Below are 17,395 nucleotides of genomic sequence, written 5' to 3' on the forward strand. Positions count from 1 at the left end.
ACACAGCAGACTTTCCCTCCCATATGCTGCCAGATCGGTAGGTAGGTCGAAGACAGCAGAGGAAGGCGTGGGGAAGGATTTTGAAAGGGGGTGGGAGTGGATGAGAGGGAAGGAGAAAGAATGGTGTTCTCTCCAGCTTGGGTGCTTTAAAGTGTAGGGATCATAATCCTTTCCTTGTACGCAAAATGAGCATTAAGAACCATCTGAGTTGATTACACAAGACTGGAAAGTATTATTATTTTTTAACTATTATTGCTTTAAATATGGTGCAGAACTGCCATAATTTTGCATACTAATAATGGACTCAGAGGTCAAATTAAGGAATGCACTGGGTGAACAGTGTCTGTTAATTCATCAAAAGGTGGACAGGGCCATTGGTTTAATTCTATGCCACTGAGGTAGTATGTGCTTAAATATTCTCTCTACTATTTTGTCTCCTATGTTTCCTCACAAATAGCAGGGTGAGAATGCAGTTTATCTTAGGAAAATGGCACAGGGCTAGGAGTGGTAATAGTAGTAGAAGCAGCAGTAGTGGTAATACCAGTGGGAGCAGGTTTGTATGCAGATGTGGGCGATGAAATGCATCATGAGCATGTGTTTGCCTCTTTCTGATCCAAACCCAAGGGCCGTGCACAGACTCTTTTAAAGAATGCTGAAATCCCAAGGTTCAACTGTTTGGAAGAGGGTGTAGTCTGCTTATGTCAGTTGTCTGCTCCCTTTCTCCACTGAAGGCTGATCTACAGGATGTGAGCAGTTTTCAAAGAACTTCTATGCAACTGCTTCTTTGTTTTGGAGCTGCTACATTTAATTGATTGCTTGCAATAATTATTCAAATAACCTTCATAGTGTATAGCATTGGACAGCCTGTCCTTAATGCACCTGCATCTATAAATTTAGAAGCTTAAACTGAGCAGCCTAATTTGTATTTTAAATCTAGTTTATAACTCAGATGCTTACATTTCGGTCCTGTGCCTCTGAATTACCTCAAATTACTTTCGAAATTTCACACATTATACATGGAGCAAAAGAGTAAATTGTTATGTGCCATGGCTAGAATTCAAATTAATTATATTGAAATGCTGTAATTAAAATAACTTTCTAACATCCAAAAATGGATATCTTTGGAAAAAAGCAAAACAACATAAATGACCAATATCATCTCACTTTGTCATGCAAAGAAGCCAGATGGGAACCTGGAAAATTAAATTGCATCATGCTTAAACATCCACATAAAAAAGCAACCAAATATATATAATGAAGTGCAATGTCTACTTAGCTGTCAGTAGTGGTTATAGTAATTATTTGCAATGATTTTTTTTTCATTCTGTGAATGGAATAATTCACAGATTCCTTCCTTGGTTTAAATGAATTGATAGACTTCATTTGAAATACTCTTAATCTACTTATTGTCACTTAAATCCAGCTTTCCCCATATATGCATTTAAAGGCTTAAGATGCTGCCTCTTTGAATATCCAGAGAGAAGAGACATATATCTCAGGTTTATTCAGAAAACAGCAAATGAGTCTCAAACAATCACTAAGGCCAAACTCATCTCAAATGACATCTCAAAATGGCATATGGGCAATTTGCAAGTTTTTATATCACTCATCTGGCAGCCAAGGCTACTCTGGGCGGTTTACAAAAACAGAAGAGAACAATAACATAAAAGACAAAGAAAATTGGTAATGATCAAACAAAATATAAGAACTGCTAAAAACAAACTACACTAAGAAATCACAATGAAAGCATAATAAAGTAAAATAAAAGCGGATCTTATCCACCCCTGTTCTAAATCATCCCTACATGGCACCCAGCCTACCATCATTTACGGCTTAGAGAAAGCGGTTGCGTTCTCTCAAGCTATCTATGAAATATAGGGGCAAACCTTTTTTTAACACCGATTATTAAAGTTGAGTACATTTATATGGTTGATTTTAATGTGTTTATTCATATTTTATCTACCCTTCATTCTTATTCTTTTCTATTGTTTTAATATTGTATCAGTGCTAGCCAAGATAGTTTGCTTTATTTGAATTATTACATCTTAAAACCCAAGACAAATTGCCATTTTGTCCTTAATTAGGCAGCCTACTGCTTAACATTTCCTTTCTTCTTTTCCCCAGCTCCTTGTGGCTATAATGTGACATCTCAAAATGGCACCGTTTACTCCCCTGGATTTCCAGATGAATATCCGAATTCAAAAGATTGTTCATGGCTAATTACTGTACCTCAGGGCCATGGAATCTATATCAATTTCACTTTACTCCAAACAGAACCAGTGAATGACTACATTGCAGTTTGGTATGTTAATGTTTTATCATGGTATAGAATAATCTTTCTTTGATCTGCATTTTTCTCCATCTGTCTGTAATAACAATCGCAAAACAGTTCGGTATTTGAGTGTGGATAAGAAACACATGATAAACCCAGTGTGGTGTAGTGCAGTGGTCCCCAACCTTGGGCCTCCAGATTTTCTTGGACTACAGCTCCCAGAAACCTTCACCACCACCTCTGCTGGCCAGGATTTCTGGGAGTTGAAGTCCAAGAACATCTGGAGGCCCAAGGTTGGGGACCACTGGTGTAGTGGATAAGAGTGATGGACTAAGACTCTGGAGACCAGGGTTCAGATCTCCACTTGGCCATGGAAGCTCACTTGGGGGTGGGGGTGGGATTGTGAAACTGCTAAAACCACTCCTTAATATCTTACTTACCTTGAAAACCCTGTTAGGGTTGCTATATGTTAGTTCTGACTCGAGGGCACAGAACAATGATATCAAGAGAGAAATGTGTGCTTTATTAGCAAGTCCTCAAACTAATATTGAGACATAGAGACGTTTCAGATACATCTTGCGTGAGAAAGCTAGCTTTCTCTGTAACAGGGAATTGAAAGATGAGGCTCCATTTGGGTTGGGAAACTTTTTCTACATGAATTTTCATCTGTTGTGAGGATTGATATTGTATCACTGTGCAGGAGTGAAGCATCACGTCAGTAATTGGTACCATTAGTGTGATCACAACAACCAATGTCGTTCATCTTTTCTGTCATAGTCCGTTCCTGTTTGGCATCCAGTGCTTACAGATAATCATGAGTGGACATGGGAAAGCAAGTTTAATCTATACAAGACAATGGTGCTTCTTGTTAGGAGAGCCATGGGTTCAAGGACAGGAAACTGGTGCCAGACGAGGTGGCACAAACGTTGAAAAGTAGTGTCTCTTGTTTTGGAGTGCTTCTCAACTTCACCTTTTAACCGTGTCTAGTGGTTGTGGCCAGGTGTGCCCTCTCCCAGCAGATCTGGCCACAGCCCTCATTGTATTACATCCCAAGTAGTGTCATGCACTATCTTGGCAACCAGGTTTCTCATTGGATATATTTGTTGGAAGTGTGTGACTCCCTTGTTGAAGTGATTGCACTGGCTTCTGGTTTGTTTCTGGATCCAAAGAGGGCCTTCAAAGCCTTTCACGTTTCAGAGCGAAAATATCATCTCCAGTATGAGCCTGCCTGATAAATCAACACTGTCCCTTTCCTTTTTATTGTTGGTATCATTTTCAGTTCATTGCTCTTTTTAATTCATTGTTAGTCACATTAACACATCTTGGGGGTGTGTGTGTTTGTAATGGGATGGCGATGATGATAATGATGATTTCCTCCTTCCCCCCCTTGAGTTGTATTTGGAATCACAGTGAAGCACAGTGTCTGTACCTTGTTTGAACTATGAGAGAGTTGCCACAATGTAGTCCCTTCCGCAGGGATAACATTTGAAGAGAAGTAATTGCGCCATTTATTGGTTGTGGTTTTAGAAGAGGTAGCTGTGTGAATCTCTGCTAGAGCATCAGGCCGGAAACAAAAGAAAAAATTAAAATAAAATAAAGGAGACAGTGTTGTGGCACCTTAAAGACTAGCTGCTATATTTGAATGTGAGCCTTTGTGGATTAAAATTCCACTTCCTCAGACGTAAGAGTTACTTTGTGAGTGAGCTCTACTATCTGAAGCCTTTCTCGACTGTTCCATTTTCACTCCCCCATTGACTGGATAGAAGTAGAGTATAAATTCAAAGATCTGTTCATTGCATAACTTTGTAGGGTAAACCAGACATGATTAGAATTCTACTGTACAACACACCATGTTTTGTCACATTAGCAATTTAAATTAACAATGCATTCAGTTGTGAGAGGAGCCAGTGGGGCGGTGACAATCCCAGAGAAATGTTTTGCCAGCCATATGCCAACCCAAATGCTGAGTCCTAGAAATGCCACTGCCGTTTAGACACCTCTGCTTGGGAAAACATACTGAATTTTTCAGGCTCCTCTTTTCTCACAGTACAATTTCTGAGGAAGATTAAATGGCACACTGGCTAGTTAGCCTGCCTTTGAACAACATAGTGCCCTTTTCTTGAGTTAGTACCAAAAGGATTAAAAGAACTGTGAAGGTCTTTTGCACTAAAAGCTGTCAGTCTTTTTGTAGATAAAGAACTCTCCTTCAAAGTAACATCTTAATATCTGTTCCACCAAAGATATCTCACTGACCACTCTAGCTCTCTTGTTATTTTAAAGGCGGCAGTAAGATTCAGTTAATATTTTCAAGAGGGCTAGCAAAATCCCAAGTGTCTGGCGGCCCAGATGTTTCGTAACATGAAGCTGCAGCAAGTTATGTAAACCTTATACAAAGCTGAAATATTTCTCCTGACTTCATTTGGCAATGTACAGCATGGAGTTTAATCATAAATAATCATCTTAGAACTTCTGAGCTAGAAAGGACTCTATGGATTCCCGAGTTCAGCTGTTGTCAAGGGGGCACAGTGGAGAATTGAACTCATAATTTCTGGCTCCACAGACACATACCTAAAACGCTGAGCTATATGGCAGTTAAGACAGGACAGAAGTGCTCCTGGTCAGTCAGAAAGCAGATCAAGGAACAGGGTTGCAGCCTGTGCTGGATGGGGTTCGACTCCCTCTGAAAACACAAGTGCGCAGCCTGGGGGTGCTCCTGGAGTTGTCTCTGAGCCTAGATGTCTGGGTTTCAGCAGTGCGCCAGTTGTGCCCATTCCTAGAGAGGTCTGGTTGGGCCATAGTGACATTTGCCTTAGTTACATTCTGGCTGGATTACTGTAATGCACTCTGTGTGGGGCTGCCTATGGAAAGTGTCCAGAAATTTCATCCAAAATGGAGCAACCAGATTGCTGGCTGGGATGAGTTACAAGGATCATATAGCTCCCCATTACAGCTCCACTGGCTGCCCATCCATTTCTGGGCACAGTTCAAAGTGCTGGTTCTAACTTATAAAGCCCTAAACCTCTTGAGTCCAAGCTATCTCAAGCACCATGGCTCCCATAATGAGCCTGCTCAGGTGTTAGGCTAATGAGTAGAGACCTTTCTCTCAGTCCCACCATCTCCACAAGTGCATTTGGTGGGGGCATGGGAGAGGACCTTCTCTGTTGCTGCTCTCAGACTTTGGAACTCTTTCCCACAGGAGGTCAGAGTGGCCTCATTTTTTTGGTCCATCAACAAGCAGGCAAAGACGTTTCTCTTCATGCAAGCTTTCCCTCAGTGACTGACTGCATGAATGAGATTTTTAAATTGCTGGTGTACCGTTCTGCTTTAAATGTGTTTTTGATATTTCTTTTGTTTATCATTTCTTATAGTGGATTTTGTTTGATCCTTTTTAATATTTGTATACTTACTTTTTTTAGCTTTAAATATTGTCTTTTAATGACACAAACCACCCGGAGTCCTCTTTAAGAAGAAAGATGGGGTAAAAATATTTTAAAGAAATTAATATAAAATAAATAAATAAGAGAATCATAGAATTATAGAATAATGAAATTGGAAGGAGCCTATAAAGCCATCGAATCCAAACCTCTGCTCAATGCAGGAATCCAAATCAAAGGATATTTATCAGGTGATTTCTCTTGAAATTTAGACAACCATTGTTGGAGTGTTGAAGCACCCACCACCTCTCGAGGTAATTGATTCCATTGCTGTACTGCTCTAACAGTTAGATATTCTATCGAAATCTGGCTTTCTATAACTTGACCCCATTGTTGAGTGTCCTGCACTCTGGAATAATCGAGAACAGATCCTGCCTCTCCTCTGTATGACAGCCTTTCAAGTGTTTGAAAAGTGCTATCATGTTTCCTCTCAGTCTTCTCAAGGTTAAACATGCCCAGTTCTTTCAGTCTTTCCTCATAGGGCGTGATTTCCAACCCCATGATTATCCTTGTCGCCCTCCTCTGAACTTGTTCCAATTTATCAGCATCCTTCTTGAAATGTGGTGTCTAGAACTGGATACAGTACAGAAAATGAAGCCTAATCAGTGCTGAATAGAGGGGAACAAGTACCTTGCAGAATATGGAGACTATACTCATCGTCGTCGTTTAGTCGTGTCCGACTCTTCGTAACCCCATGGACCAGAGCACGCCAGGCCCTCCTATCTTCCACTGCCTCCCGGAGTTGTGTCAAATTCATGTTGGTTGCTTTGATGACATTGTCCAATCATCTCATCCTCTATCGCCTCCTTCTCCTCTTGCCTTCACACTTTCCTAACATCAAGGTCTTTTCCAAGGAGTCTTCTCATGAGATGGCCAAAGTACTGGAGCCTCAGCTTCAGGATCTGTCCTTCCAGTGAGCACTCAGGGTTGATTTCCTTCAAAATGGATAGGTTTGTTCTCCTTGCAGTCCAGGGGACTCTCAAGAGCCTCCTCCAGCACCACAATTCAAAGGCATCAATTCTTCGGCGGTCAGCTTTCTTTATGGTCCAGCTCTCACTTCCATACATCACAATAGGAAAAACCATAGCTTTGACTATTCGGACTTTTGTTGGCAAGGTGATGTCTCTGCTTTTTAGGATGCCATCAAGGTTTGTCATCGCTTTCCTCCCAAGAAGCAAGTGTCTTTTAATTTTGTGGTTGCTGTCTCCATCAGCATTGATCATGGAGCCCAAGAAAGTAAAATCTGTCACTGCCTCCGTATCTTCCCCTTCTATTTGCCAGGAGCTGATGGGACCAGTGGCCATGATCTTAGTTTTTTTGATGTTGAGTTTCAGGCCATTTTTTGCACTCTCCTCTTTCACCCTCATTACAAGGTTCATTAGTTCCTCATCACTTTCTGCCATCAGAGTGGTATCATCTGCATATCGGCGGTTGTTGATATTTCTTCCGGCAATCTTAATTCTTGTTTGGGATTCCTCCAGTCCAGCCTTCCGCATGATGTATTCTGCATATAAGTTAAATAAGCCGGGGGACAATATACAGCCTTGTCGTACTCCTTTCCCAATTTTGAACCAATCAGTTGTTCCATATCCAGTTCTAACTGTTGCTTCCTGTAACATACAGCCCTGTTCTCACCTGTCCGTCACAGCTGGGCAGTGGACCATCAGCCAATGAGGGGACGGAGGGTGGTGCAGAAGGGGGAGGAGCTGGAATATATATATAGGGGTGTGTGATGTGTGAGAGATGGAGAAATTGATAGATTGAGAGACTGAGAGTTAGTGATTAACATGTTAGTAGGCCTGTGAGCCAAATAGTCAGTGAGGGAAAAGCCTGTGTGTGCTGTAGTGAAGTAGAAACCGTGATTTACAACTTGATTATTTACCTGTGATTTACTCCTTTAATTTTGTAAAAATTAATAAACAAGTTTGTTTCGAAGAAACACTTGTCCTTTTTAAAATATTGAATAATCTTTGGTGGCAGCAGTTGAAGAAAAGTAGTGAGCACTCCTGGAGGCCTGAGTTGGCAGAGGCTTCAGAGTGGCCCGCTACACTTCCTGTCCCACATATAGGTTTCTCAGGAGATAGATAAGGTGGTCAGGCACTCCCATTTCTTTAAGAACTTGCCATAGTTTGCTGTGATCCACACAGTCAAAGGCTTTTGCATAGTCAATGAAGCAGAAGTAAATATTTTTCTGGAACTTTCTAGCTTTCTCCATAATCCAGCGCATGTTAGCAATTTGGTCTCTAGTTCCTCTGCCTCTTCGGAATCCAGCTTGTACTTCTGGGAGTTCTCGGTCCACATACTGCTGAAGCCTACCTTGTAGGATTTTGAGCATAACCTTGCTAGCGTGTGAAATGAATGCAATTGTATGGTAGTTGGAGCATTCTTTGGCACTGCCCTTCTTTGGTATTGGGATGTAGACTGATCTTTTCCAATCCTCTGGCCACTGATGAATTTTCCAAACTTGCTGGCATATTGAATGTAGCACTTTAACAGCATCATCTTTCAGGATTTTAAATAGTTAAACTGGAATGCCATCACCTCCACTGGCCTTGTTGTTAGCCAGGCTTTCTAAGGCCCACTTGACTTCACTGTCCAGGATGTCTGGCTCAAGGTCAGCAACTACATTGTCTGGGTTGTCCGGGATATCCAAATCTTTCTGATATAATTCCTCTGTGTATTCTTGCCACCTTTTCTTGATGTCTTCTGCTTCTGTTAGGTCCCTTCCATTTTTGTCCTTTATCATGTCCATCTTCGCACAAAATGTTCCTCTAATATCTCCAATTTTCCTGAACAGATCACTGGTTTTTCCTTTTCTGTTGTTTTCCTCTATTTCTTTGCATTGTTCATTTAAGAAGGCCCTCTTGTCTCTTCTTGCTATTCTTTGGAAGTCTGCATTCAATTTTCTATAACTTTCCCTATCTCCCCTGCATTTTGTTTCTCTTCTCCTCTCTATTTCTAAGGCCTCGTTGGACAGCCACTTTGCTTTCTTGCATTTCCTTTTCTTTGGCATGGTTTTTGTTGCTGCCTCCTATACAATGTTACGAGCCTCCATCCAAAGTTCTTCAGGCACTCTGTCCACCAAATCTAGTTCCTTAAATCTGTTCTTCACTTCCACTGTGTATTCATAAGGGATTTGGTTTAGATTATATCTGAGGAGCCCAGTGGTTTTTCCTACTCTCTTCAGTTTAAGCTTGAATTTAGCTATGAGAAGCTGATGATCAGAGCCACAATCAGCTCCAGGTCTTGTTTTTGCTGACTGTATAGAGCTTCTCCATCTTTGGCTGCAGAGAATATAATCAATCTCATTTGGATATTGCCCGTCTGGTGATTTCCATGTGTAGAGTCACCTCTTGTGTTGTTGGAAAAGAGTGTTTGTGATGACCAACTTGTTCTCTTGACAAATCTCTATTAGCCTTTGCACTGCTTCGTTTTGAACTCCAAGGCCAAACTTTCCTGTTGTTCCTTTTATCTCTTGAGTCCCTACTTTAGCATTCCAGTCCCCTAGAATGAGAAGAAGATCTTTCTTTGGTGTCAGTTCTAGAAGGTGCTGTAAATCTTCATAAAATTGTTCAATTTCAGTCTCCTCAGCAATGGTGGTTGGTGCATAAACTTGGATTATTGTGATGTTGAAAGGTCTGCCTTGGATTCATATTGACATCATTCTATCATTTTTGAGATTATATCCCATTACAGCTTTTCCCACTCTTTTGTTGACTATGAGGGCTACTCCATTCCTTTTATGGGCTTCTTGCCCACAATAGTAGATATGATAATCATCTGAGTTGAATTCACCCATTCCTGTCCATTTTAGTTCACTGATGCCCAGGATGTCAATGTTTATTCTTGCCATCTCCTGTTTGACCACCTCCAGCTTCCCAAGGTTCATAGATCTTACATTCCAGGTTCCTATGCAATAATTTTCTTTGCAGCATTGGACTTTCCTTTCACTTCCAGGCACGTCCACAGCTGAGTGTCCTTTCGGCTTTGTCCCAACCACTTCATTAGCTCTGGAGTTACTTGTACTTTCCTCCGCTCTTCTTCAGTAGCATGTTGGATGCCTTTCGACCTGAGGGGCCCATCTTCCAGTGTCATATCTTTTAGCCTTTTGTTTCTGATCATGGGGCGTTCTTGGCAAAGATACTGGAGTGTCTTGCCAGTTCCTGCTCCAGGTGGAGACTATACTAATGCAGCCTAAAATAGCATTTACCTTTTTTTTTGTAGCCACATCACGCTGTTGGCTCATATTCAGCTTGTGGTCTACAATGACTCCAGGGTCCTTTTCGCTCATAGTATTGCTGAGCCAGATAAGCTCCATCTTGTAACTGTGTGGTTGGTTTCTTTTTCCTAGGTGCTGTACTTTGCACTTATCCTTATTGGATTTCATTCTGCTGTTCTCAGCCCAGTCCTCCAGCCTATCCAGATCATTTTGAATTTTATTTCTGGCTTCCAGGGTATTAGCTATTCCATCCAATTTTGTGTCATCTTGATAGGCTCAAGAACTGGGCTTAAAACAACATGGAATTCAATGGGAATAAATGCAAAGTTCTATACCTAGGAAAAAGAAACCAAATGCATAGTTGCAAGAAGGGGGGGGGTACTTGACTCAGCAATAAAACATGTGAGATGGATCTTGGGATTACCATAGATCAAAGGCTGAATATAAGCCAACAATATGATGCAGCTACAAAAAAGGCAAATGCTCTTTCAGGCGGCATTAAAATCAGGCAAAATACTAGTTCTCCTCTACAGCGGACCCTCTACTTACGGAATTAATCCATATTGGAACGGTGGCTGCAGGTCGAAAAGTCTGACCTACAATGCACTGAAAACCGATTAATCCGTAACCGGTCATTTTTGTTCCATTTTCGTTTCATTTTTTTTTTTTTCTGGTCTGTAGGTCGATTCTCTGGCTGCAAGTCGAACCTAAATTTTGCAGTGATTAATGAAGCAAGAGAGCAATCTACTCATTGGAATTTACCACAGTTATGGCACTCCTCCTTTACTCATATTATTAGGTTGAAAATAAATCAGATAGCAAGATTAGCCCTTTCTTAGCTTGAAGCATCCCAGTTCTTTTCCCTGGCCCCATAGCAGACCAAACCGTTGAAATGGAAACACTTAGGGAGAACTAGAAATGAACATTTCTATGAAAGGATTGGGAGCAAAGACCTGAAATTGAAAACAATCTTAGTTGAGGCACTCTGGTCCTTAATTTTGACTGTACCTTCTGATATGGGGTGAAGATATTATGCCACATTTAATTGATTATACGACTTGCATTTTTGTAGTGTAAATACATTAGCCTTGTCCTCACAAAGGGCCAAGACAGAATCCTTCCTGAGCAAATGTACCAGGGGAATATTTTCCCCATTGCTTTCCCTGGACTCCTCTTGTGAAGTGGGCATGCTGAATTAACCAGAAATTTACCGACACAGAAAAACTTGGCATTGTATCTGGAGGCAGACTTTGGCTGTAGAAGCCAAGCAGGATGAACAAGACAAGGGCACACCAACACAGTTGCTTGTAAATGATAAACTAAGATTCTGAGGACCCTTGGCTAAGCATTTTGTGAGAACACAGGCAGCACATGATGCAGTAGAAAAAACATTGAACAACTTAACCATGTCCTTGTCTTGAAAATACGTGGTCAACTGGCAGAAAATGTTTTGCTTTTCTTTACTAAATGTAAATATGTATTTCACATGTGTTTCTTCTATGGAGATGCAAGCATGATATTAAGTCAGAGCTTCACAGTGAATAATGTCGTGAGAAACTGTCCATAGATGATGGAATAATCTGTGTGCCTCTGTGTGACATTGTCATGAAGAAGGACCTCAAGTGATTTGAAGCAAAACTGTACAGTATCTTACTGACTCTTAATATAAATGTTACTTGCCCAGATTTCTCAACCTTCTCTAAAAGGTCAACTTTCACATTAGGATAAGTGTTCTTAATTGCCTGCATAGATGTGAATACAAATGAATTGCTATTTTACACTTCTTAGGATTAACCTCCCTTTTTGAAGATTTTAGGCTCCCATCAGGAGACAACAGAGTGAGTTTAAACCTTACTTGTACGCTTTTCCTGACACTGGTTTCTTTTCTTGGTCCCTAGGGATGGCCCAGACCAAAATTCACCTCAGCTGGGAGTATTCAGTGGGAATACAGCCCTTGAGACAGCTTACAGTTCAAGCAGTCAAGTCCTGCTCAAGTTTCACAGTGATTTCTCCACTGGAGGATTCTTTGTTCTCAATTTTCACGGTCAGTTCACTTCTTCTCATCTTACAAATTGTGCATGTGTGTGTGAGAGAGAGATACAGAGCGGAAGCATGTGGAGCTTTAGAAGGGTATTTTCTCCCTACTGATGTTAAAATAAATTAAATTGGTTTAATTGGCATGATATTTTCATTTAATAAAACCTCCAGAGTATCAGTCTTTATTATCCACTGCAAAATGAGTGTTAAATATTTAATATTGAGTTACTTAGTTTTTAATATTTTAATGGAAAAACTCTGGCCCACTTAACCCAGGCCATCCACTCTTCAGTAAGTCTTAAGGACTGTTTTTGGTATTATAGGAATTACAGTGGTGTTCTGCTCTCTCAGCGAGAATCGTGCAACGGCTCAGCCATGGGGCATTTTCTCTCTTAGAGCACTGAAGCAACTACAGGGTTTGTTGTAGGGATGGGAAAAAATATTTCTGAAATTCCTTGTTCTCATCAGTCTGTCCTGTCCTGCCATGATAAGAATGTAGAGCCATGCAAGATTTCTCACCTGGAGCCCTGAGTGAGACAAAGACCTCTTTTTCTCCCTTCAGGATCTCTGTAATCTCCATAAAACATTTCTAGCATCCTTCCTCTTTCAGAAATGATGGACACATGACTAGCTAGCCTAGGTCTATGGGCTGATGGTCAAGAAAGGCACCAGTGACACATCTGGCACTCCAGATCTTAAGGAAAACTGTGGCCATTCTAGTTCTGGACAATTTGCTCACTTTGTGCAATTCACAGATTGTGCAGCTTTGCAGAAAACCCCAACCCACCAATTCCTCACTGTCCTTGTCAGCAAGGAGGAGAATATTATTATGAGGGATTCTGTCCTAGTCTAGAAATATATAACTACAGAGAAATGTTAGAAATAAGAAACCCCAAAAGGGAAAGATTAAACAACAAGGTACTTTGAATGAGATGGCATGACTTTCTTCTGGATTCCTTGGGTTGTAGCCTTTTTACCTGATGGAGGAAACAACTTTAATTTTGAGGAGATTAGCCAGAGGATACGCAGTGTGGTGTAATAGGCAGAGTAATGGACTAGGATTCAGGAGGCCAGCAATTGAATCCCCACTCAGCTATGGAAGCTCACTGGGGGAGTGGAACTGGTAAAAGCACTTCTTCAGTATCTCTCTTACCTTGAAAGACCTATTAGGGTCTTATTTGACAGTGCATACAATAAAGCCAAATCTTTAGCTGCAAAAATAATTGAATCACAAGAAGGAGAAGATGAAGGAGAGTCGTGTTTATGATGCACAGGGCAATTCTACTTTTTCACAAAATGCTTTTGAGGGTGGGGGTTTCTCTTCCCTCCCCTGCCCTCACAAACAGTGGCGGTGTGATCAATAAGTAAGACGTTGTACTGCTGTTGTCTCCTAATGTCATATTTCCTGCAATAAAACCAGCTGACCCAGCAGTTATGCAACAGCCGCTGGTATTGCTGTGGCCAAATGGAGTGGTTTCAACAACTCTTAGTGACCATAGGTCTGAGTAGCCATAGGCATGCAATATTCTCTTCAAGGCTTGGGCATTTCACGATTGTTTGGCCCAAAAAGGAGCAATCGCAGTTGTTGCACGACACATGGGCTGTGTGGTCCCTGCATTTTGTGGCATCTGATAGATGTCTGGGAGATGGGTGGGATGCTAGTGGGATGGGTGGCATCTTTCATCATTCAAGGTTTCAAATACAAATATAATGTAGAGGATGGAAATACCAGTGGTGCCTCGCACAACAGGTGCCTCACACAACGATGAATTCACACAACGATGCCTTTTTCTGTTAAATTTGCCGCCTCACACAGCGATGTTTCCTATGGGGGATTTTCACACAACGATGTCTCTTTTTCGTTCCTGTAAAAGTGTCTTACAATGTTTGGAAGCCGTTTTAAATGCTTGCAATGGTTAGCCCACCTCCTGAAACCTATGCAATCTGATTTTGGTGTTGTTCTGACACTTTGTTAATTTATGGTAATTTTTTGTTTTCTCCATTGAAAACCATTGAATGGTCTGTCTAATGGTTTCCAATGGAGAAAACAAAAAATCATCATAAATTAACGAAGTGTCAGAACAACACCAAAATCAGTTTGCATAGGGTTCAGGAGGTGGGCGAACCAGTGCAAGCATTTAAAACAGCTTCCAAACATTGTAAGACACTTTTACAGGAGCGAAAAGGGAGATCGGGAAGAGCTTTAAAAGGCAAACAGAGATCAAAGAGCCCTTTCCTGATCTCCCTTTTCACTCCTGTAAAAGTGTCTTACAATGTTTGGAAGCTGTTTTAAATGCTTGCACTGGTTAGCCCACTTCCTGAAACCTATGCAAATTGATTTTGGTGTTGTTCTGACACTTCGTTAATTTTTGGTGATTTTTTGAATTTTCTCAATTGGAAACCATTAGACAGACCATTCAATGGGGATTTTCACTCAGCGATGGCAATCCGTTCCAATTGGAACGGATTAACCAGTTTTCAATGCATTCCTATGGGAAATGGTGTTTCACAGAACGATGTTTCACACAACGTTGATTTTTTTGGAACCAATTAACATTGTTATGTGAGGCACCACTGTACTGTAAAGCTTTTGACTTTTAGTTTTTATTTGTGCAAAGGTGGAAAGAGTAGCTGCATGGCTCCAGTTGGGAATTTAGACCCATATAATCAATGAACAATGAAGCAGAATGTTCTCTTGAGTTCCATGTCCCCCGTATTGCTGTGGATGTCAAATCCACTACAGACCGCTTATAATAGGTCTTGTTCTAAGAAACGTGCTAATGCAGTTTTGATTTTAATTTTGTAGCATATCAGCTTAAGAAGTGCCAGCCTCCACCAGCAGTTCCACAAGCTGAGTTGTTTACAGAAGATGATGATTTTGAAATAGGTGATAATTCTTATGTTGATATACCTGGATATTTGTGTTTTCTTTTGTTTTCTGCCTAATATGTGAGACTATACTTTATTTTAAATTGTAGTCAATACCAGTAGTATAGTAGTAACATACAACTAGTATTAAGGGATCCCATACATTTAAGTATGAATGTTGGAAGCCCTCCAGTGAAAGATTTTGGGTGATGTGGACAGAATTATTATCCTTATAAATAAGGGAAGAGGAGAATTATTTTCATATTTTAATGCAAACTTACATACGGTAAGTTGCATTTTGTTGACAGGCACACAAGCCAAAACAGTTTTACTTCAATGTTTATACTTTTTCAAATGTAACTATTAAGTTCTCTTATCAGAAAATGCCTAGAAAAATGCATGCAGTGGGGGAAAGTGCAAAAAAAAATGCATGTATAGGTGAAAATAATGGCTAAAATCCAACAGTAAGTCACAATTAGAGTAAGCCCATTGAATCAATGGTACTTATGGAAGAATTGACTTATTAAATCCCCACTAATTCAATGGGCCCACTCTAGCTGCAATTTACTACTGGATTTCTGCTAATGTATAACATGGCATTACATTAGGAGAAATTGCTTGCAAAAAATGTATACTAGGAAAAGCTATGTGCAAAGTGTGTGCGCTAAGAGAAATGTATGAATGTGTATAAATATTTTTACAGAAAAAATAAAGTAGAATGAATGGAGTGGAATTATGCTAGGAAAAGTAGAAATCAGCCAGCAAAAACATGGTAGTTGCTGCAATAAATTGAATCTAATTAGCACAATGCCAGTTGTGTGCCTGCTTGTACAACCAGGCATGTGACCAGCACCTTTTTTTATTACACTCAGTTAACCATCACAACATCCATGGTTTTGATTACATATACATAAAATATTAACAGGATTTGACTTTCATTTTGCAACAGTGTGCTGATTAAAGTGCCATTTAGTAAATCAAAACAGAAATCTCTAATACCAGCTAGTTGCACAATGCACTTCCATACTGTTCAATTATTTCCAATAAATGTGTATTCAAGAAGAAAGAGAAATATCTTACAACAACATCCTAATGAAAACATGTAGGAACTGGAGATATGTTAGTGGCTTGGGAAGAAGCATATGTGACTAGTTATAGTGTTTCCCAGCCTTAGGGCCCCAGAAATTTTTAAACTCTAATGCCCATCTTCTTTGACTATTGATATTGCTATATGGGGACCATGGGGACTGTAGTCCAACAACAACAAGATTGGTAAGAATTCCGGTTGGCAGAATGGCAAGATCCATCAGCTGAATCCAAATGAAAAATAGTCCCTTAGGGACCAGGTGTGTATTTAAATCTAAGGAGCAAGGCATCTCAGAGCACAAACTCAGGCCATTAATTAGTTTTCATTACCACTGCCAAATGTTTAAGGTGTATGTATGGCTGTGTTGGTTTACTGTAATAAAATCAACCAACAGTCTTATGACATCTTGAAGACTAACAAGTTTCATGTGGTATAAGTTTTTCCCTCCACTGTAGCCCACAGTGTTTTTCAGATACCTGACATGGTCAGCTGCAATCTGTAAAATATTATACCAAATAAAATGTGTTAATCTTCAAAGTGCCACAAGACTCTTTGTAGGGTTTGCAGAACCAGAAGCTGCTTGGAGGTTAAATTATAAAAGGTGGGATACTAAATTATAAACATATGTATGGACATATAAAACTGAAATATATGCTTTTCAGGAGACTTTGCGAAATACAGGTGTAATCCTGGCTATACCCTCGTTGGAAATGACATGATGTTCTGTAAATTAAAAGCACAACTCCAGTTTGAGGGCTCTCCACCATTTTGTGAAGGTAGGTATCTGTTGACTGACAGAATTACCAATAGTGTTTTCATTTGTTACATTTCATGTTTAATATTTGTTTTAAATCAAGCAAGTGAAAAGTATGAAAAATTATGACAAAACATTGACATTTGTTTTCTCTGTGAAACCCTTAATCATTTTGAAGTTTTTGAAGTCCAAAATAAATGGGTTGTGTAAAGGTATAGCTGCAGTAATTTTCTAATATAAATCTTTTAATGAAAATGCCTCTCTTCTTTTATCAAAAAGAGAGTATATTTATGTTTGTGGACTGCAAAAGAATGTATATGCAGAAAAGCAATTCTAGCAACTAGATAAAAGGGAAAAAAAGCAACTCTTGTTTACCACCATGACTTTTTGCCTTAACCTTTGGGTATACTAAGATATTAATATGTGGAAATCCAGAGGCTGTTTTCCCCATGACAAAATTTCTGTGATTTTAGAGTAAACACCAGATAGACCAAAATGCTGTTACCATGGTACATTGTACAAATGTCAAAACTAAAATACTATAATACAAAAGTTAATCGGTAATATGAAATAATTTCGATTTCCCCAGGGATGGCAGATTTCTTTGTTTTGAAGGGCTTGCACTCTCAATAAGATGTGCTAACATAATATTAGAGAGCAGCAGGTTAAGGAAAAGAACACACATATGCATTTCTGATTCAGGTGAAAGATAAACAGGCTTTGT

The 17,395-nt window shown here is 40.0% G+C and overlaps 1 protein-coding gene across 2 annotated transcripts in view; it reads left to right on the forward strand.

Annotated features, from left to right (window-relative positions):
* Positions 1-17,395, forward strand: part of CSMD1 (CUB and Sushi multiple domains 1) — a 1,337,717-nt gene that overhangs the window by 1,209,052 nt on the left and 111,270 nt on the right. For both annotated transcript variants that reach the window (XM_078386602.1, XM_020797818.3), the window contains 4 exons: positions 2,125-2,302; positions 11,824-11,969; positions 14,769-14,849; positions 16,580-16,693. In XM_078386602.1, the coding sequence (XP_078242728.1) occupies positions 2,125-2,302; positions 11,824-11,969; positions 14,769-14,849; positions 16,580-16,693 (519 nt within the window). The remainder of the gene's footprint in view (positions 1-2,124; positions 2,303-11,823; positions 11,970-14,768; positions 14,850-16,579; positions 16,694-17,395) is intronic.

Source organism: Pogona vitticeps, chromosome 1 (assembly GCF_051106095.1).
Source record: "Pogona vitticeps strain Pit_001003342236 chromosome 1, PviZW2.1, whole genome shotgun sequence".
NCBI classification, from domain to species: Eukaryota; Metazoa; Chordata; class Lepidosauria; order Squamata; family Agamidae; genus Pogona; species Pogona vitticeps.